This window comes from Apostichopus japonicus, chromosome 15, assembly GCF_037975245.1.
Source record: "Apostichopus japonicus isolate 1M-3 chromosome 15, ASM3797524v1, whole genome shotgun sequence".
NCBI lineage: Eukaryota > Metazoa > Echinodermata > Holothuroidea > Aspidochirotida > Stichopodidae > Apostichopus > Apostichopus japonicus.
The window spans coordinates 5,822,763-5,843,320 of record NC_092575.1 but is presented as its reverse complement, the minus strand read 5'-3'; the positions used below and the strand labels follow the sequence as shown (position 1 = coordinate 5,843,320).

Here is a 20,558-nt window from a genome sequence, read left to right as displayed (position 1 = left end):
TTCTTGCATTTGGTCCTCAAAAATGATTTTCCATGCTAAATAGTACTACATTACAATAAATCGTAAAACCTAGTAGATTTTACCTCAGAGCGAATGGTAACTGCCTGTTGCTACGGCGATCATATAATCAAAGATATGTGCTTAGTTAGCATGCACTACATACACAGGTAAATACAGGCTAAAGTAGTATTAGAACCAATTTGTGTGTCACATTCAACACACGGTAAAGTAGCCGAAGCTCACTCGTCTATTGCAAACAGAACTGCTGTTCTTGAACTGTGCAATATTCTAAGTATTCTAATAAAAAAAGGGACATCTACACTTTTGGCATCGACTTCAATTTGTGTCTCAATTGAATTCGTGATCTTTGCTAACTCGGTAAGTTCATTCAATTTGTTCTCTTAGTCTTACTCATAACATAGTAACAGTGTAGCTAGGCTTAGGTTAGTACGTTAGTACAACCAATGTCATAAGCAACAATGTAGACTGGGCATAACTAAAGGCGTAGGAAGAAAAGCGAACATGTTGTCAACAGGTAACTAGCCTAGTTGGTTATTCAATGAAGGCTAGTCATATGTCCGACGGGTCTTTCCGACCCTTTTCACCATGGTGAAAAGGATCGCAACCTATGGCGAAAAGGTATGGTGGTGTATATAAAACCTATGGCAGAATGGCACTAGATTCTTCTTTTGTAGATTAGCCTAGGCTATTGTGGATTTGAAAACATTCATACGATTGGGAGTGATTTACATGTACATTATTGAATGAGCTCCAGCCAAGGCCTTAGGGATGTTTGCTGATTTGATGTTTCTTTCAATACACAGCTTGTGTTTTATTTAACTTACATTGCATGTACAACTTATCTTTCACGATTGTTATGTCTTCCACAGAACAAACATGGCTAAGCTTATCAAGGCACCACCAAAATTTGGCCATTCAGAATGGACTTACTCTAATCATTCCAACTATGATAGTGCAGAGAAGCAGAGGGCAAGCTCAGAGAAACTGAGAGCAGAAAGTGACAGATTGGTAGAGGAAACAGAAGAAATGGCCAAAAGAACTCAACGGGATGTCAATAAGAAGTTTGGTAAGGCAAAAGTTTTATTGCTTTGAAATTCTATTGTAAATCTGTACATGCCTTTGTGTTTGCTGAATGTTTTTGCTCATTTGACAAAGATGTTAAGATACATGTAGGAAATATGTGTATCTAGCTTAGATCCTTGATGGATCTCTATGTTCAAAATGTGTTTGCTTTCCTTTTGATAGTTATGCTTTAAAGTAGACTTTAAAGTATCTGTATTGTACTGTATCTGTATCGTATCTGTATTGTATCGTATTGTATCTGTATCATATCTGTATTGTATCTGTATCTGTATCGATACCAATCTGTAATTGGTACCATCTAGTCCATATCAGGAAGGAAAGAATGATCAACTAATATGCCAACTTGCTTTCATCTCATTTTTAACAGAGCAAAGAATAGATGATGTCAACTTTTGGAAGTCTGAACTGGACAGGAAGTTACTCGACTGTAAGGCAGAGATTGATTTGTTACTATCATATCAGACACGGTTGGAGAACGCCCTGGAAGCGTGTAAGGAACCGTTGGAAATTGTCAACCGCTGCCTACAGATGAGGTTTGTATTGTACCGTTCAAGTTTGTATTTGGATGAGGATGAATAAACTTGAAATATTAAATTGATGAAGGTGTGCACAGGGTAGTGGCTCTCTCAGTTATTAAAAGACACTTGTGTCATTGTTTCAAACAGTCTACAAATCATTTTATTGTATTCATCATTTATGTTTTCTCCAGTCACATTGTTGGTAATTATGATATATGCAAATAATTATTAGTGAAACCAACAAGATGAGATACTACCTGGTGTTTGTATGAGGTTCAGGCTGGATGATAAACAGCATGTTTGCAAGAAACTTGTCAGAAAACATGTAAAATTACACCTCAAGCTCACTGATATTGATTAAACAGCTAATCTGTTCAACTAAAGTTTATATAAAGGGGTGTTTAGTAAGAAAACTTCTTGTCATCAAATTTGGCAGTTTGCTGGATCAAACAACGTAAGGAATTATGATATAAAATGATACGGTAACAGATCTGAATGAATCAAACGTTAGTTAAATAGTTGGACGGAAAGAATATTCAGTGGCAAGAGTATGCTCTCTATGGAGTGCTTTGTACTTTTGTGTATGTGATGCTGCATCCTTTTAAAAGTTTTACCTTTTGACATAATTTGATAATCTTTTGCACATTTCCATGTTTTTAGGGAAAATCGTGTCGCCATCGATCTTGTCCACGATGACGTAGAGAAGAATCTGCTGAAGGAGCGTGAAGTAATACAGGGAGTGATGGCGCTACTCCACAAAACATTAGAACAAACCACAGAGCAGATCAGAATCATGAGGTCGAAGAGATACAAGCTGGAGAAAGATCTCAACGATAAGTTCTCCGCTCTGAATATCGACGAAGACTGCAGGGATTGTCGAGACGACAACCCTAATCTCACTTTCAAACCCTCAGCAGCCAAAATTGAGGCTAAGTAAGTATTTGTGTATTTATAGTTATACTACTGTTGTGTCCAGTTAAAATATTAACAAAATAGTTTTAAAGCATCTTAAACAAGACTTACATCAGCTTCGATTTAAAAAGCCCTTTGTTGAAGAGTGTTTGAAAAACCTTAACCATTGAAATTGTTGGTCTTGGCAAAGTTTGCAACAAATTGTTACAGAATGTATTCATAAATACAAGTCTTTTTGTATGTCATTGGTCTTATACATGAAAACATAAAAATCAGTCAGTGGACTGGTAATGCGGACAGAATTTGAAAGAATGTTAGCATGATTTCAGCGCTAATATAACTACATCATACATCATTATCATTGTATATCTTCTCGTGCAGCTCCGTCACGCCTGTCGACTGGGAGACATTTTCCAACGAGAACATCCTGAAAGCAGAACGCGATCGAAAGAATGCCGTGGATTTACGTGCAGTGATCGATAGCATCTTAAACACAACGGCTAACGACATGCAGAAGCAGGTGGACGATACCGATTTGGCCTTTGACAAGAGAATCAGGGAAACCAAGGACACCAAGTCCAAACTTGAAAACCATCTTGGAAAGGTGAGCTGTCCCTTTCATCTGGGACGAAATTAGCCTTCTGCGTTATTGACATTGGTGTTACGAGTAAAAGAACACGAGTACTAGTCACGACTAGAAATTTCCCTTGGCTGCTTGAGTACCTTTATGAGTACAAGGCTGTAGGCATGAGTACATAATTTTGCACTAATTCCAACACTGGTATTCAAAATGTACCTTGTAGGAGTACAAATCTATGAATACAGGTAATTTATTCTAGAATACAAGTATGGGACTCATTACAAGACTAGCGTGTGATATCTGGTTTCGATCTTGTTATTTATATTGTGTATGACATGGGCTATCATGTCTAATTTCATTTCAGTCCTTTAGGTTATGTAAGTGACTTAACAAGGTAACATGCCAGTTCCATTTAGTAAGAGTTCTTCTGTTCTTGCTTCTTGAGCGTGCTTTTCTGGGTGGATACGTGGGCATTATAAATCTTTGCATATCATTTATTATATATATATATATATATATATACATATTATTATATATGAGAGCATGGTGGCCAATTGGATAAGGCGTCAGACTCGTGATCCAAGGATTGCTGGTTCGATTGCAACGTAGTTCATTACATTGTGTCCTTGGGCAAGATGCTTTATCTCAATTGCCTCTCTCCACCCAGGGGTTAAATGGGGTTACTTGTGAGGTAACTTGTCGTTGAGCGCAGTATATAACTGCTGCCGACTGGAGGGATTGTCTCTGGGACAGGTTATCATTGACCAGGGGTAATATAACGTCTGTTAAGCGCTTTGAGACCTATCGCTGGTATAAAGCGCTATATAAACAGCAAATTTACATTATAATATTTATTATTATGAAAATGGATCGATGTTACCCTATAACTTGTTGAAATTTAAATTTGGACTGGTTTGTAACTTTGCCTCATTCTCTTTAATCGTTGAAAACATTTAATTTTTTAATCTTCTCCCTTGTCCAATAGGTCCATGGTGAGATCCAAGAGATGGAAAAGAATCTACAAAAGCTGGAGAGGGCCATCGGTGACAAGATGGGTCCGATGAAACTCTCCCAGACCCGCCTGGACGCTCGTACCAACCGACCGAACGTGGAGCTGTGCAGGGATCCCGTACAGTACAGGCTGATCAACGAAGTCGCCGAGATCGAGACCAACGTCCAAAAGTTGCAAGAAACTCACGCCCAGGCGGACAGCAACTTGAAGGGCTTGATCCGTAACCAGCTGAACCTCGAGGAAGACATCGACGTCAAGTCGAAATCGCTCTTCATCGACGAAAAGGAGTGTATGGGACTGAGAGAGAGCATTAACATTAAGAGATATTAAAAAAAATATGAAATAAATGTACAAAGACCCTTTTTCAAACTGTATTTGTATTCAGCAAAACAATACAATTCTGACAAGATAACTGGAAATGGAAGAATAAATGTTCTACCCTTCTTGCATTGCAAATGTTTTGTTCCTCGATTTATTCATATTTTGTCCATAATTCTCGAGAGTGAGCTTTCAGAAAAGTATTCCTTAAGTTAGTTATTCCAAGAAATATATTCATGGGGTTCACTGTCTGAGAATCTGTTTCTAGTTGAAACTCAAATCTGTTTTGTATAATATTCTGCTTTCAATTGAGATGGTATGACAATAACTAAAAAGTTGTACCATAAACAAGAAAAGAAAAGAAAAATGCTCCAGTAGTTAATTAATAGAACAAGCATGCAAGAAAAACAATTGTCCCTTTTACCACTGAATTTTGATTCATTGTTTGTGTGGAGAACAAAATTGGTTATCCAGTGCGCAGATTTATCATAACATGTTTAATTAAACAATAATTGCTACCTCACAGGAGTAATTCTGTGTGTTCAATCAGATTTCAGATGTCTTAGGAAAGGTGAAAATCCATTTGAAAATATGCTGAAAGTACACAAGCATGGACATCTATCTGTTTTAACTGCAATGAAATAGTAAATTTAATTAATGTATAGTTTTCTTTTCAAGTTTATGCGTCTTCACTACGAAGAATATAATGATAATGTTGTCTGTCTCTCTGCAAGCAACCTTAGTTATTTTTTTTTTCTAACTTGGGTGAGCCTTTGAAGAAGATCCTGCTAGGATCTATACGTCAGGCCCTCTAACTGTTACATATTTTACCTACACAGGTAGTTAAGCAGTTTCTTAACAGTCTTTTTTCTTCCACTACAAAGAAGTTATGTAAATTAGATGCAAATAAAATGGGTAAAGATGTTTCAGATCTACTTGTATTGATCTCTCATTGTGTTTATTCACCATTGAATAATAAGGGCAAGATATCTCATACACCACTGTTTACACAATCCTTGTTTTGTGTATTCCTGTGTGAAAGATATATATGTTTATAAGAAATTGAAACCAAACAGGTTTACATCATTGGTAATTCTGAAGACCATTGTAGCACATAAAATTGTATAACTTCTCACCATTTAAAAGGTTATCATAATAATTTTGGAGATGGAGTTTCTTCAACATTTCATATTTCCAACCTTTTATGTGCCAAATCAATTTGAGGTAGCCAGCATGAACAATGTTCTGTTGGCTGGCTGCTTCCACTAATTTTCTGTTGGCTGAGAATAAACTGTGAAGATGTTTGCTGTGTTGTATAGCTTGCAACATGCTGAAGATACAATGACAAAACTTGTGGAGTACAACCTCTACCAAGGGCTGTGATAATCCTGAAGTTTGAATTTTTGAAAACTTACAGGATTATCTGTTTCTTAAAGAAACAAATTATTTTATCTAATGCAACAGCTACCATGGCAAAATACCTGCATGCATTTGTACTGCTTCCAATAACTGTTGGTAAGGATTGTGCAACTGACAATCCTTGCTCTGTAATGCCCCCAAAGCATGTCTGCATTCACTAAACCTTATACTTAATAATGGGATATTCTGGTGGGAACGAATCTTGCCCCTAGCTTGAGCTGTGACCTTTGATCCCCATCACTCTCAATAGGCTTCTTGTAATCATTAAGACAAGTATCCACGTATCAAGTGCAGTCATGAACGTTTCGAGTTGTCATGTTTATAAGCTTGCGTCACATACACACACACACACATGCAAAAAAAAAGGAAGCAGGCTACAACACAATATATATATGAAAAGGTACTTTAGAAAGTGGTCCTATAAATTATACTTAACCCTACAAGCCTCTAACATGTTCATATCTGTAAATGTGAACTGTCTCTACAACTGTAAACCACTTCAAACAGCTAAGTAAAATATTCAAAACTATTACATTTATACCTGAAAAAGAGTCAAGATGAAGATAAAACTGGCATTGGTAAACTATATTCAGTAAAACTGGCAATTTCCATTTCTAAGTTAACTAATGATGACAAGTGCAGTACTAATGTACATGATAGACAAGAGGTTCTTCCTAATCTGTGGAAGCCAGCTAGCAAGAATTTATGAGTCGTAGGCAGTCTGAATTTAACTACTGCAGTCAGACTCACTCTGTAGACTCAGACTGACTACTGCAGACAGCGTTAAGTTAACTTCTAGACTCAGACTGACTCAGGTTTCAAGTGAGGGGAAAGAGAGAGAGGGGTTGATTTTAGGGCTGATGGAAATATGGGGAAAAAAATTATGCATTCTCATTTTCATAATGTAGAAAATATGAAGACTTCCAAAAGGGTGCCAGGTGTCCTAATTGTCCCCTGGAATTGAACCTGGCTCTCAATACCAGTGCCTTTTAATATCCATAATTCTGGCAATCTAGCTAGCGGTTAATGTCATTTGTCTATGGTACTCTTGTAGTTCTCCTAAGTTTATTATTTTACTGCTCGTTCTCTACCTAACATCTTCAGGAAGTCTTTGCATGATTAACATATTCATAAACTACCAAATATATATTTAGATAAAGAGTCTGGTATAGATCTCTGCTTCCTCTACATGGATGTCCTCCTTACTGCTTGCTGATGTGTTGCATCCTCCAGTCTGAAGTTTGGAACTTCTATTGTGGAGAGGGTGACTTTGTTTCAAACAGTATAATGGATTATTTCAATTAATATCTGCAAAAAAAAAAAGGAGAAAATCATAAATGAATATTGGATGATTAAGGAGAGGCAGGATGGTGAGTGGGAGGTGAGAAGTTGTCTAGGAAATTATCCTGATGTCCTCATATACAACTTTGGAAAACAATACTTCAAACCAAACAGACAAGATCCATTTGTCAATTAAAAAACCTGTTGAAGGCTTTAAATTGCATATGTTTAGCAATGAAATACCAAACGGTGCTTCATTTTGGATGCAGGTTTTTTTGTTTTGTTTTTATGGCTGGCCATTTGTTTTTCTACCATCGGTATTAAAGTGAATTTCGGTTGCTTAATATTACTCTACGTATTTTAAAACATACTTGTCGTTGCAAATATTTCAAAATAAAACAAAATAAGACCACAGCATGAAAAAGATATTAATGGAAATGAAGCTTAGTAATATTAGTTGAATTAAAGGATGAAAATATTGAATGAAATTGATGAAGTATTGATGAAATATTGATTGAATGATGAAATATTGAAAAAAAAATTGATGAAATATTGAAATGAAATATTAATGGAATTAAAGGAAATCAATGGAGATTGAAAGTCATAATTATGCTTATCAGAAAATATACCAAATATAGTATGAATATAATTAGAAATGGATAGGATCCCAATAAGATTAACGTTGTAAATTAATGCAATCTACTTACCAAAGAAAAAAGAAATTAGTTTCCTTGTTACCACATATTAACATGTAGTTACATTCCATTGTTAATACATGACCATAAAAGGTCTTCAGTATTTGCCACAAAATTTAGCTCCTTAAAACTTGTTAAAATATATCAAAAGTTACTTTCCGGAAGACAACGAAACCACAAATATTCTCAGACATTATGGAACATTAAGACAATTATGTGTCAAAAACATGAAAAATGTTTTTGCATGTGGAAATTGAATTCTTGTTCAAGAATGAATGGTAAGTGACCATTTTTATACTGTCTAACAAATTTGCATATAAGATATTGCAAAGACATGGAGTAACTTGATTCAATCTACTATTTCAAGATCTACTTTGATCTATGTTGATCTACGTTGATCTACCGATCAACTTTATCAATCTACTGATTCAATCTACTTTCAATCTTGATTCAATCTATTTTTTGTCTTACCTCGACTCCAATCAGAATGGTTATCATGGCCTCTAGTCTAAGTGTGTGCTGTTCCGTTACATCGTTCCTCATGAGGTCCATCAGATCGTTGCAATGACTCAGTTTATCGTTCATGACCTGCAAGGTTAACGATGATAATACCAAATAAATCAAGGATTAATTAGTCAAATCAAGGATTTAAGTGGAATGTCGCCTTGTTGTATGAAGTAAATGTGCTTGAAATCAGTAGATTCTTTAAAATCAAAATTACAACTAGCATTTATAAAGTCCTACTCCATATAAGCCAATGACTCAGTTTGTCTTTCATGACCTACAACGTTATTAATAAAAATACCAAATAAATCAGGGATTAATTGGTAAAAACAAGGATTAAAAGTGGAATAATGCCTTGTAGTATGAAGTTAATGTTTGAAATCAGTAGATTTTGTTAAATCAAAATTACAACTAGCATTTATAAAGTCCTACTCCATATAAGCCAATTACTCAGTTTGTCTTTCATGACCTACAACGTTATTAATAAAAATACCAAATAAATCAGGGATTAATTGGTAAAAACAAGGATTAAAAGTGGAATAATGCCTTGTAGTATGAAGTTAATGTTTGAAATCAGTAGATTTTGTTAAATCAAAATTACAACTAGCATTTATAAAGTCCTACTCCATATAAGCCAATTACTCAGTTTATCATTTTGCAACATTAACAATGATAATACCAAATAAATCAAGGATTAATTTGTAAAATCAAAGATTTAAAGTGGAAAATTGTCTCGTTGTATGAAGTAAATGTTTGAAATCAGTAGATTTTATCAAATCAAACTTACAACTTGCATTTATAAAGTCCTACTCCATATCAGCCACACGAAAGGCAAAACGGATTTGAAAAAATGGTTTCGATGAAACGGGAGAGAAATTCCAGCCCTGATTCTTACGTACAAAGTACGCTTGGAGAAGGAAATCTGCTACAAAGGTATGTCAAGTAGCAGACTTATGCAAGATTTTAAAGATATGATGAAAACATAATGTAAAAGACTAGCATCATAGCCCCTCTGCAAGCATATTAAAAGGGTGAGATTAATTAGTTATAAATTGTTTTGAAGATCCTGGTCATTTAACGTGAATCTCACCCTTGTTCTTCGAGAGATGCTGAAGAACTGACACATTTTGGTGAAGAGATCTTCCAATTCCTGACGGTCCCAGTAGAAGTCGGGTGTATTCAGGAGGTCGGAGCTAAGGTTGATTCTGTGGCGTAGTGAATAAAGCTTCCCCATGTGTTTCATCGTACTTTTGTGGGACATCTTCAATTTGCCACTGGCTTTGAGAATCTGAAGGAAAAGAAAACCCCACAAAACTAATCATTTAAACAAGGTTAAAATACAAACAAAGAGTGGGGGGATAGCAATGATTTATCTTTTACTACATTTCACACTTTGCAGGTGTACAGTTGAACCCATCCCCCAAAAACAAGTACGATTTGACACAAAATGGTCTAACATGGATGATAGGGTCTCAAATAAGCTACTGTAAGGCTTCCTGATCCTTGGGTCTCTATACTAAACTATACTAAAACTCTTCAATGAAGAGATGTTGTACAAACATGTAAGACATCATGTAGCAGCTGTACACCCACAGCTATTAGGTTCCCGTTTAAAAAAAAACCCACAAAAAAACTTATTCAAATTGGCTGTTATGAAGTGGTTATGAGCAGAGGCTTCTGTTCATTTCGTATTTCTGGTTTATGAATTGAAATACATTATTTGTTTCTCTTATTGTAAAATGGCTTAAGTTGGATGTTTGCTGGCGTGATACTAGTGACAATGACGAAGCGATGCACAGTAATGGTTCGCCAACGCTAATAGCTGATTTAACGATGGGATTATTTTATAATCCATGAGTGATTTTTGACTTGGCTGTTGACTTACTGCTGTACAGAACAAAAATAAACAACTTGTTGAAAAAGTATTCATACTTACTGTAGCTATAACACATTCACTTTCCATTGATCTGAGTTGTTTAATATTTGATTTGCCTACCTCTCAGTATGACAACCAATCATATAAAGACTCTTAATACACCCGCTTCTAGGAAGATCAGTCAAATGTCAAAATTATGCGTACAATTTGCATATATAATCTAATAAATCATCTAATATATTCATATCTTGTTCATCACTTCATTAATACAGCAACACTGCAAAGATGTCATGGCAGAGTTCTCAACTCTCTAAGAATTGATAATAAATAAAAAATTAAAACATAACTGCTGTTATGAAAGTTTATCCAACTGACCTCAGGGATATGTTCTATCGAGGACACAAATTTATCTAAAGTATATTCCCACATCGCAAGTTTCACTGCATTAGGGAACAGAAGAAGAAACAATATAGTTAAACAATTATCCGTAACAGTAAATTTGTAAATAATGAGAACATGTGGACATATTGTTGCTTTTACCCCTTGATTAATGATGTTCCTTCTCACATCAACTCTGAAGACTGGAGTATATATTAAGCTGACATGTAAAGCTTCACCTTATTCAATGTTTTGCTTGATACATGTGACATTTGTTTTGCAAAATGTTGCAGTTAAAATATTCAAGATGTAAACATTACCTCACACCTTTATTGTTTTATTAGTGACAACACTGTTTACTTTCAACATGAAAATATGCAAAAAGAACAACATAGCAAAGGTCAACTGTTCAACCTACTAGTCTCATTACAACATCATGAATATATAATTTAGTCCAAAATGGCATCCCCTGGGACGACTTTCAAATCAGAACAAAATGGGAGATCATTTTCTTGAAAACTTTCTGGGGAGTTGTACATCATCTCTAGGGAAAGTTAATGGTTTAATCAGCCTTCTCCCTTAATTAAGATGTTACAAGAAGACATCCCCTGTATGAAATTTATTGTTCACCTGATAAAATCATGGAATTTGAGAAGGCAAATTTCTCCAGAGTTGTCACCTCCGTTGAACTGTTCCCATTTAAGACTATACAGTCCTCTTTAAAACATGTCTTTCCTCTGCAAGTAAGAAAGGGCAAAAAAGAGAGGTGTGTATTACTTACTGAAAGAACACTGTGCATAGCAGAAGATAATAGTGCAGCAAGTGTGAAGAGACAGGTGAGTAATAGGCAAAAGTCTTTGAAGTAGTTTCATGTCTTTGACCTAAAGCTTCATCGATGTTAGTTCTGATGTCATATTAAAGCTTATATTTTTTATTTTTCGTATACAACTAAACAACACCATAATAGAAACTCTCAGTTTTGAAATCTGCAATGCTTCAATATTTGTACGGTGAAGCATTTTCTTCCAAACTTAAAAAGCAAATTTAAAAAGTGCAAAGGATTTTGGAAATTCTTTCCGAGTTGAGTCACCAATAAATTAGTTTTGAAAATATAAATTGCAAGGCTATGGGAAAACAGAGCTCAGCTTTTAACCTCCATGCTATCCGGCTGTTTCTCCTAAATTTTCCCAATTTTCTGTTCAATCATTTAGTTTCTAAGAAACCACAGTCATATAACAACGTAGCATATTATTTTCAATGTTAAACCAATCACACACTGCCAGACTGCAGAAAACTGAAGAAATGGGCCATGAAACTCAGTTGTTATGACCAAAGTTTTGATAGTTGCTGAAGCCAGTTAGTCGTACCACTGACTCGTACACACAGACTGACTGACTGACTTGCACAGAAGAACGTTTTTCCCAAAACTGCATATCATGCAACAAACTGCATGACATGCAACAAAAAGTCTCAGCGACCGCTAAAACTTTTTCCTCTGTGGTTAGTTACATTGGTTGAAACTGGCAAGTTGCTGGTGTGAACCAATAGCTGCAAACTGCAGTCTGATGCAACATGTTGGGTAAAAACGAAAGCATTAAGCAATTTTAAGCGAAAACCAAACCGCAGCCAACAAAACTGAGGATTGGATCAACTTGGATCAGTCATATTCAAGCACTCTCACCTGCTGTGTGAGGACAGTGTAAATTCCTGCTATCAGCATGCAGGAGAGGGAAACTAAACATGCCCATTTTGAAATTCTATAGAAACCTGAAAAAATTTGATATTAGTCAGTGTTTGACTCAAAAATCATAAAACCGACAGAAATTGCTGGTCACCTGTAGTTTGCAAAGTAAACTGTAGACTTGTCACACCAATACCCCCTCCCTCTCCCCCAATGCAACCAAATTAAAGCAAAAGACTTTGCATAAACAAAAGTAAGCATCTTTATATCTTCTTCAACTTACTCTCCATAACTGTAATTCATCTGTTCGTTCTCCCAGTTTACCAGAGCAACTTCATAGGGCTCTGACTGATGCTTAGTGGCAATCTTCATCACTTGCTTGATCTACAAGACATAGAGATGGCAGAATTTATTACATCATTATATAATTTGTCAACAAAACTTCCCCTTCTTAATTAAAAAAAAAAAATTGAAAATGGGCCCTTCACTTTTCTTCACAAAATGGGGATGGGTGGGGGGGGGGTGTACATTCCCTTGTGCTCCTCCCCCAGCTCAGCGAACCTCCATCTGATTGATTCATCTATAGGACATAATTGAGTTTTTAATTAGTGGACAGGATGGGATTTGGGGTTGGTAAGGTTACAGGAGACTAAAACCATGAAATCTTGGTAACAATAAGGAGAGAGGGTATTGGCAAATGTATGATGATGCTTCAGTCATCGTTAACTTTCTATCATGGATCAAACTCCACATTTCCTCCCGCCCTGCTTTCTCCCAGCCACACACACGCACACACACACACAGATACAATGAAATTCTTTGTTGCCTGAAACCTCTTAGCAAACAATATCCATTCAGCTCACAGTTGATTCAGCAACGTTCCAAAACACCAGACATCCGTTTCTAAAGATAAACATCTCCGAGGGTTCTTCATCCTCTTGTGAGTCGGTGATGACTTTCATATGTAAAACATCGTGAGCATCTGAAAGATCAAATAATAGAATCTGTAAATACACAGATATTTCACCCACCCCCTACCGAGCCTCCCCCCCCCCTCCGTCCCCACCTTCCCAAATTAAATATTTAGTGATGCCACTACAGAAAAATACACAGTTGTTACCGACAACAGCCACAGTCAAATTTTGTCACAGGAATATACTGCCCATCACTGCCATCTCTCTCAATTCTTTCTCTAAATTATTTTAAAACAGTAAGATTATACAGTGTCAAGGCATTCCTTATGTATCATGACTAGCAATGTTTGGGTCACTACACAGTCCCTTTATAATTAAATATGTTTAACAGAAATTTAATTTTAATTATTTTTATGATAAATAAATTCAGAAATTGTTATAATTCGTCTTGCAATAAATGAAATAGTCAACATCATGCAGTCACTGAAACCAAGGTTTACCAGATGAAAATTCTGTCACTGAAATATTTATTTATTTGAAACATAGTTTAAGAAAAGGTAAACATCAATTTTTCTGAAGTACCTTTAAGTTCTTTGCTAACTGTCAAACTGTTAATACCAAAGAAGATTGAAGAATCAAACTGCTATATTCATGACAGTATTCAAACAGTAATTGACATCTGCGTTTGTCACACGTTTATTACAGAGACAATTTACAAATGCAGTCTTTTCCACATTGATCATTGCATTATTAATCATGAATTGGGCATTTGGCAACGTTACAACAGCAGTGTTCGATAAACACCCTATACGACCCTAAGTAAGGCACAATATGCAGAGCTCCCCACCACTTTATGAAGGTTTGCAGGCACAAAGCAAATATCAAAAGTTGACATACTTTGCCTGGAAGGGTACACAGAAACCCCCTTGACCCTGGAAGCCCCTTCTCTTTGGGGGCCTTGAGGTACTAGTACTACAGTAGCACCTGCTTCACCTGCTTTTTCGGCTAACCTGAAACCGCACCAGGACCAACTTGGACAGAGACTTTAAAGGGTGTGAAGACTCGCGCACAAAGAAACGTGTAATGCGGGTAATCTGACCTAGTTTCGAATGAGGTGTAACAGAAGTGTTAGACACCACCATCGATCCCAGAAAATACACACACAGCTTGCTACCATCGGTAATTAGACACTAGTGTACAGTCAATACATACAGCTACAGTCAATACCCACAACACAGTGTACATAGTGTACAAGGTATCGCGTTTCATTACTGTCTGCATTTTGTAGTGACAAGAAGAAAACTTCACTTGCAAGCATCGGAAAGTTAACTTTTTCAGAATGCGGCATGCGGTTTTGGGGTTGAGTCTTCAATGCCTTTAAATCAAGTTATTGTTAAACTATTAAAATAACTTCAACTGCAATTTTTGAAATTTTAAATATTGTCACCCTGCAAGTCAAAAAAACTCTTTAGCAGGGAGCAAGCATAATAGCAGTGCAGTGCCTACACTAGAGAGTTATAACCAGATCAGCGAGTTCATATTACATTTAGTAATATGGGATAGTCAGTACATAAAGCCTATTAAAATGTTGTATTAATCATATCAGTGAGATTCGTAAACCCTACAGACTCACTATGGGCTAAATACATACCTGTTGGCATAGTAGCAACCTGAAAGTTTCCTTGAGTTTGCAGATCCAGACTGAAATGTTCTAGATTGAATTCTTCGGAAGTAGAGAAAGCTGTCGATAACCATTGACCCTGCAAGAAAAACCAGGAACGTATTTACTGGCATGTATTTAAGAGCAGTTGTTAAAAGAACTTTAATAGACAAATGTCCCACTATTCAATTCAAATTTCACCATTTAATAAAGAATAACTTGAGATGTATGTTTAGTGCTCAAATACATTTTACAATAATTTTTACAAGGGTTTGAAATATCAAAATTATTTTGTAACATTGTCTGATTGATGTAACACCACAAACAGCCATGAGTTGGTCCTTTCACTAAGGAAAGATGAAGGGAGTTGGCTTCACAAATTCAACTTATATATCTTCTCCACGTACTATCAGGGGAAGGAGGGGGATGAGGTTGCAATGTTGGTCCTTCTTCCATATTTGAGGACAATACCTATCAACGTTTGGGACAAGGAATGTGAAGTTATTAATACAGGTTAATAAGCATCAGGCTTTTCTTTCAATTTGACAAAAACTGTGACTTAGAAACACAAGAGCAAATAAGGGTTACTTTCTCACCTCATCCTTGAGCACTAGAGTGGACGGTTTCTTTGTTCTTGGTCGGGCTGGTTTGGAAGCCTTGCTGGTTTTCGCTGAAGAAGGAGCCTGCACACTTGAAAGATGGGTGGATGAGGATCTAATAATATTGTCCGTTAAATGTTGTGGACGGTGCATTCTCTTAGGATAGGAAACGTGTGGCCATAAATGGCTCACCAATACTGTTGAACTAAATCTGCCAAGGACTGGTGTTTTGGGAAAACAGTCAGAAATGAAATGCCTCTGAAGTAATTGGTGATTGCATGTGGAATGACCTTTCCATTGGTGTAATATATCTCTTCCAGTCACAAGGTTTCTTGCATGTAAAACATTGGTTTCCCTTAGAACTAATCCTCTGCAAAAGGACAAGACCGACCGGAAAGCCATATCAGCAAATGAAAACTTATTTGTTTCTCACTTTAAAAGTGTCAACCTGCAAATGAAAAAAATGGGGGGAATGCAAAAATTTGTATTTGTTTTCCATTTAAACTAGAACATAAAATGCTCACATCTTAGGCACCCCCTTGTAAGCCATAGACTCACCAACCTCCTTAATGAATGAATATAACTTTTTGTAGAGAAAAATTAATCACTGAATGTTTCATTTGAGGTGTAACACGTTTCATCAAAAGAATGGCTTAGGAGGTCATTTGGTCTAAATATGACACTGAAATTATGAGGAAAATAATGAACCGTTTCTGGTGTGTGACAACCAGTTATCAACTTTTACAGTTTACATATCCTCTTATTTTAGCCTGGGACTAATTCATCCATTATCGCATCACAAAATGCTACACTAAATGGTCAAGTTGCTATACAAGTCAAAGATGTATAGACAGCCTTCAAATCCAAACTGTACCTAGGCCTACACAATATTTAGACACCAACTTATCTAGGTAGCTGCATTTTTGCTTTCTGCTCATAGGAGTTTGATTGAAAGTTTATGAAATATTATCACATCATTCGTTATTATACTTTTGGAAGGATGTACAAACTCCGCCCGAGTTGTTCAAGGTTTGACCGAAAAAGCGATCGATACATAATTTCGCATAACTAGGACTCTGTGGAATTCAAACCGTCACTGTAGGCCTAGCCTTTTTTTAAACGCTAGCCTAGTCCATACTTTTATTTTTAATTTCGTTCATCAACATTTACCATTAGTACATGGTTATCTACTGCACAGAGTTTCGAGAAGTACTTACTAAAATATAATTTCTTTTAGAAAGAGGTCGTTATAGCTTCCCCGACAGTACAAGACTAGGCACGTTGTTAACAAGACAAATTGTCACTGGAATCATAATTCATAAGCATACCTGTGCATGTGTGAGAAGTAAACTTGAATATTATTACGTAACATGCACACAAGGGAAATCCCCTCCGGAACTAGGTTCGCTGGGAGTGAAAGATATTGTTTTCGCGTATATTTTTTTTTAATGTAAAAGCTAGATGGCGTATTTCACGTGAACTCTTTTGATGATGAAACAAATTACTACACAAATGGAAAAGCAAAACAGGGAACCATCTGGGTTAAACTAAGTTATCGACGACGCTAACTGTTCGGAAAATTGGTGTCCAATCGTAAATTGGTGTTAAGTCACATTCTACTCTTGGACTTAGCCAGCTCTGAAAATTAGAGATTCAGGCTTTTGTTCTACATTTTCTTTGGTGTGTGTGAGGAAGGGAGGAGAAATGGAGGGAAGGAAGGAGAAGTGTAATCACAAATGTAATCATACCTCCTTTAAGCATCTAAAGACTACAACTGATTGTGTGTAATCATTTCTGTGAACAATAATTGAGGGGGCATTTCTCCCTACTCCCACTTTCCCAGTGTCAGAGGCCTTGAATCACAATCAATTGTGACTTTACTTGATTCCATTTAATCACTGATAATTATACTTCAATTAAATCACACACAAAAATACAAAACTCTACATTTGTTTCTCTAATCATTCAATGTATTTGATCATATTAAAACCGAATTTTTATTTCTTATTTTTTTTTATATTATTTTTGTAATACTACCTCACTCAGTGAGCATCTGAAATTACTTAAAATGGTCAACACTGCCATGGATACACAATAAAATTATGACAGGTACCGGGTGACTGTCATACCTTAACATGTTTAATAATCCTTTCAACAAGCTTGATGATGGATCATAGCAATTAACTCCCCTGAGAGTTTAATAGGAAAATCTGAGAAAGAGAAAATAGATCCATTATCCACAACTCTGAAGCCTTTTTGACAAAAAATGGTTAATCAAATATTGTGAGCCACATTACAAGATGCTTCCTCTGTAAACATAAGACGAAAATGTCAATTGGCCTCGATTGCAGCGTGTAACAGTAAAAGATTACGGACCAAACTGATCAAAACTACTCACTTCAAAATACAGGCTCTGACTCTTTTCATTTTTTCTTCTCACTTTGACAACCAGTTGCAGTTAAATTATGAACTTAACTCTTCAAAATTTATGTGTATATTTATGTAAATTTATGTGTATATATACCTGGATGCTTCAGAACAACCACACACAAAACACATGACTTTAATGCCTAAAGTTCATTTCAAGAAATTAGTTATTTGTGATTACCTCTGAGATTCACAGAGCTGACAAACCCTTCGTTGAAAAGCGTAAAAACAAACACATTAGACGAAATGGATTAAGAACGTTGTTAAGTTTTGAAAGAAGTAGAACAATAGCCATTACTTTGTGAGTTGCCTTCAACTTTCAGGAAGTTATTAAAGGTCACCAGTATAGCCACAAAATATGCTAGAAAGACTATAGAATAATGGTCCCTCATGTGCAAACCTAAAAAAAAAAAAAAACAACATTGTACCAACACTATAATTTATGTATTTTAATTTTATTAACTTTTTTTTCTTCATATTTATTAATTTAATCCCTACTTGATACCTGGAAACAAACGTGAATGGTTAGAAGTCTCACTCAACTTCTTCTGAAGACTTTTTAGCAATGCTGATGACCTTTAGCAAGACCAAACTGAGCCAAATCACAGAGCAAAGACAGGACTGATTAGTACTTGCTAATTAACAAAATTACTTATGACAGTGCCTACCAACTCTACATTACAAGTGAACATATCTTGTTAAAATACGTCCAAGTTTTGAAAGTAAAATAAAAAACAAACCTACATATTTTCTCATTACATTTCTTAAAGACAGTATAAAACAAAACAACTTCACTGCCTCCAGCCCCCCATTTCTCCATCCCCTCCCTTCACCTTTATATCTCTGAGTTTACTTCAACACAACACGTTGCTTCACATTTCTTAACGAGGGAGTAACTTTCTGCAGACGATTGTACTATCATTATATCCCTCCCTTGATACACTATGGTAGGGCTTTGCAAATCTCAGACCTTGGTAAATTTTCAATAAGATTTCATATCCATACTTGGTTTGAATCTTGGTGAGATACAGGTATTAAAGATGTCAAACTCAGTCTGTGTTCCTGTACTAAATCAGATGTAAAATATTCACAATCCACAGATATGTGATACAAGATACAGAAATTTAAGATATCGGCACATTCCTCTTTAATGTCACTTTTGCATCAAACTATAAATCAGAGCTCATTCCATTTTGACAAATGTAAGAAACACAGCATACTTTCTGAAATATTCAACTTTTTATAGAACAAAACACAAAGATATCATGATTGGAGATAAAGTTGGAATCAATTAAGTTGAACTGAACCCCGCAAAGACATACAAATGATGTTCACTAATTCCACAAAATTATAACAATAATAATCTCTTGCAAAAATTGTCAAGAGTGACTTTAGTAAAATATTATATGGAAGTCTTTGGTGGATGTCAGTTATGTTACATTCAACTTGTAGAAAAATGCACTCACACATGCACGACAAAAACAAAATACAAACGCATATCACCATGGCAACCAGAAATAAGACTTGTAGTAAAGCACACTCACAGAAAATGACAAAAGATTTGAATTACATCTCTGAGAGATTTTTCGTATGGAAGGCAACAGTGTTCAGTGTTAATCCCTAACAGGAAAAATTCTGACTAAAATCAGTTCATCAAACAGATAAATGCAAAAGTTTCACATAGATGAGTAAAACAGTTCCGATCCAATCGACAATATTATATCAGAGATTTTTTTTAAATGGGAAAAGATTCGTCTGAAGCTGTTTTGAGGGAGCTGTTCTTCACAAATATCTCTGCCACTGAAGCCAAAAGATGATGGTTTTGGTTTGTACCCCATTGATTGTCAGTAGTAAAAACCAAGCAACAGCCTACAGCAAACATTTGAGACCAAGTGTTTTCCAAAATACTGAAGCAAAGCTTTGATCTTTGTCAGTCGATCGCTGAAAAGGTCATTCTCTTTTTACGAATCAAACTTGAGAAATGACAGGATATCAGCAAAGGTCGATCTTCAGAGTGCGATTACACGTTTCAAATTGTATATTGAAAAATAATTGGCAGGAATCACTGAAAAATGTAGTCTAGAACTCAACTACAAACAAGATGAACACATCTGATTGGGAGGCTCACAGAATTTAAAACAATGTCTTTTATAGTACCGGTGATGCCAAATTATAAGACTTTTTCGCCAGAGAGGAAAGTTACCGAGTAAACCAATTCTAGGAAAACAATTTCTTTCCACTTGTGAGCCGATTGACGATGTGTAATAAAATCAAAAGACATCATTTCAACTATCTACAGGTACAGAAAGACAATGAGGAAATTGTCTCATTTGTAACAACACTGGTAGTAGCAACTGTAACATGTTAATGACTATTTGGTGTTTTGGGGGAGGGAGAGAGGAGATGGGGGGGGAGGGAGAGATGGGGTTCATTAAAAAGTTCACAAAATATAATACTGTACACAAAACCCACTAAAAAACAGCTAGTTGATTTAATTTATGTAACTAACATATCTCGACTAGCTTCACACTTAAGATCTGCCAAAACTGTCTTCACCGATCATTTCCCTAAACGCCCCCTCCCCCGCCAACCTACTTTCTATTTTCCAACCAAAACAGTCTGATAGAATGGTAGCAACAGATATGACTCATTATACTCAATAATAACTAATCCAAGGACA

At 35.8% G+C, this 20,558-nt stretch overlaps 2 protein-coding genes across 2 annotated transcripts; one reads left to right on the top strand and one right to left on the bottom strand.

Moving 5' to 3' along the window:
• Nucleotides 1-150: 150 nt before the first annotated feature.
• LOC139981331 (tektin-1-like) lies at nucleotides 151-5,373 on the top strand. The gene is made up of 6 exons (XM_071993666.1): nucleotides 151-378; nucleotides 891-1,087; nucleotides 1,472-1,637; nucleotides 2,283-2,555; nucleotides 2,916-3,138; nucleotides 4,100-5,373. The coding sequence occupies exons 2-6, from the start codon at nucleotides 898-900 to the stop codon at nucleotides 4,454-4,456; spliced, it is 1,209 nt and encodes a 402-aa protein (XP_071849767.1). The 5' UTR covers nucleotides 151-378; nucleotides 891-897; the 3' UTR covers nucleotides 4,457-5,373.
• Nucleotides 5,374-5,758: 385 nt separating this feature from the next.
• Nucleotides 5,759-16,812, bottom strand: LOC139981330 (required for meiotic nuclear division protein 1 homolog). Its single transcript, XM_071993665.1, has 10 exons — nucleotides 16,669-16,812; nucleotides 15,449-15,899; nucleotides 14,844-14,952; nucleotides 13,142-13,260; nucleotides 12,562-12,662; nucleotides 11,228-11,334; nucleotides 10,595-10,659; nucleotides 9,434-9,631; nucleotides 8,311-8,427; nucleotides 5,759-7,171 (listed from the first exon to the last, which is right to left on the bottom strand). The coding sequence occupies exons 2-10, from the start codon at nucleotides 15,851-15,853 to the stop codon at nucleotides 7,139-7,141; spliced, it is 1,254 nt and encodes a 417-aa protein (XP_071849766.1). The 5' UTR covers nucleotides 15,854-15,899; nucleotides 16,669-16,812; the 3' UTR covers nucleotides 5,759-7,138.
• Nucleotides 16,813-20,558: the final 3,746 nt, after the last annotated feature.

What these genes read in the sequence shown, in the direction of transcription:
- LOC139981331 (XM_071993666.1), top strand. Translation starts at nt 898, where the DNA reads ATGGCTAAGCTTATCAAGGCACCACCAAAATTTGGCCATTCAGAATGG. An exon ending in AACCGCTGCCTACAGATGAG is followed by an intron (nt 1,638 to 2,282) that starts GTTTGTATTGTA and finishes CCATGTTTTTAG; the next exon opens with GGAAAATCGTGTCGCCATCG. An exon ending in GCAGCCAAAATTGAGGCTAA is followed by an intron (nt 2,556 to 2,915) that starts GTAAGTATTTGT and finishes CTTCTCGTGCAG; the next exon opens with CTCCGTCACGCCTGTCGACT.
- LOC139981330 (XM_071993665.1), bottom strand. Translation starts at nt 15,853, where the DNA reads ATGGCTTTCCGGTCGGTCTTGTCCTTTTGCAGAGGATTAGTTCTAAGG. An exon ending in GGTTGCTACTATGCCAACAG is followed by an intron (nt 13,261 to 14,843) that starts GTATGTATTTAG and finishes TTGATCTTTCAG; the next exon opens with ATGCTCACGATGTTTTACAT. An exon ending in GGAACGTTGCTGAATCAACT is followed by an intron (nt 12,663 to 13,141) that starts GTGAGCTGAATG and finishes TATGTCTTGTAG; the next exon opens with ATCAAGCAAGTGATGAAGAT.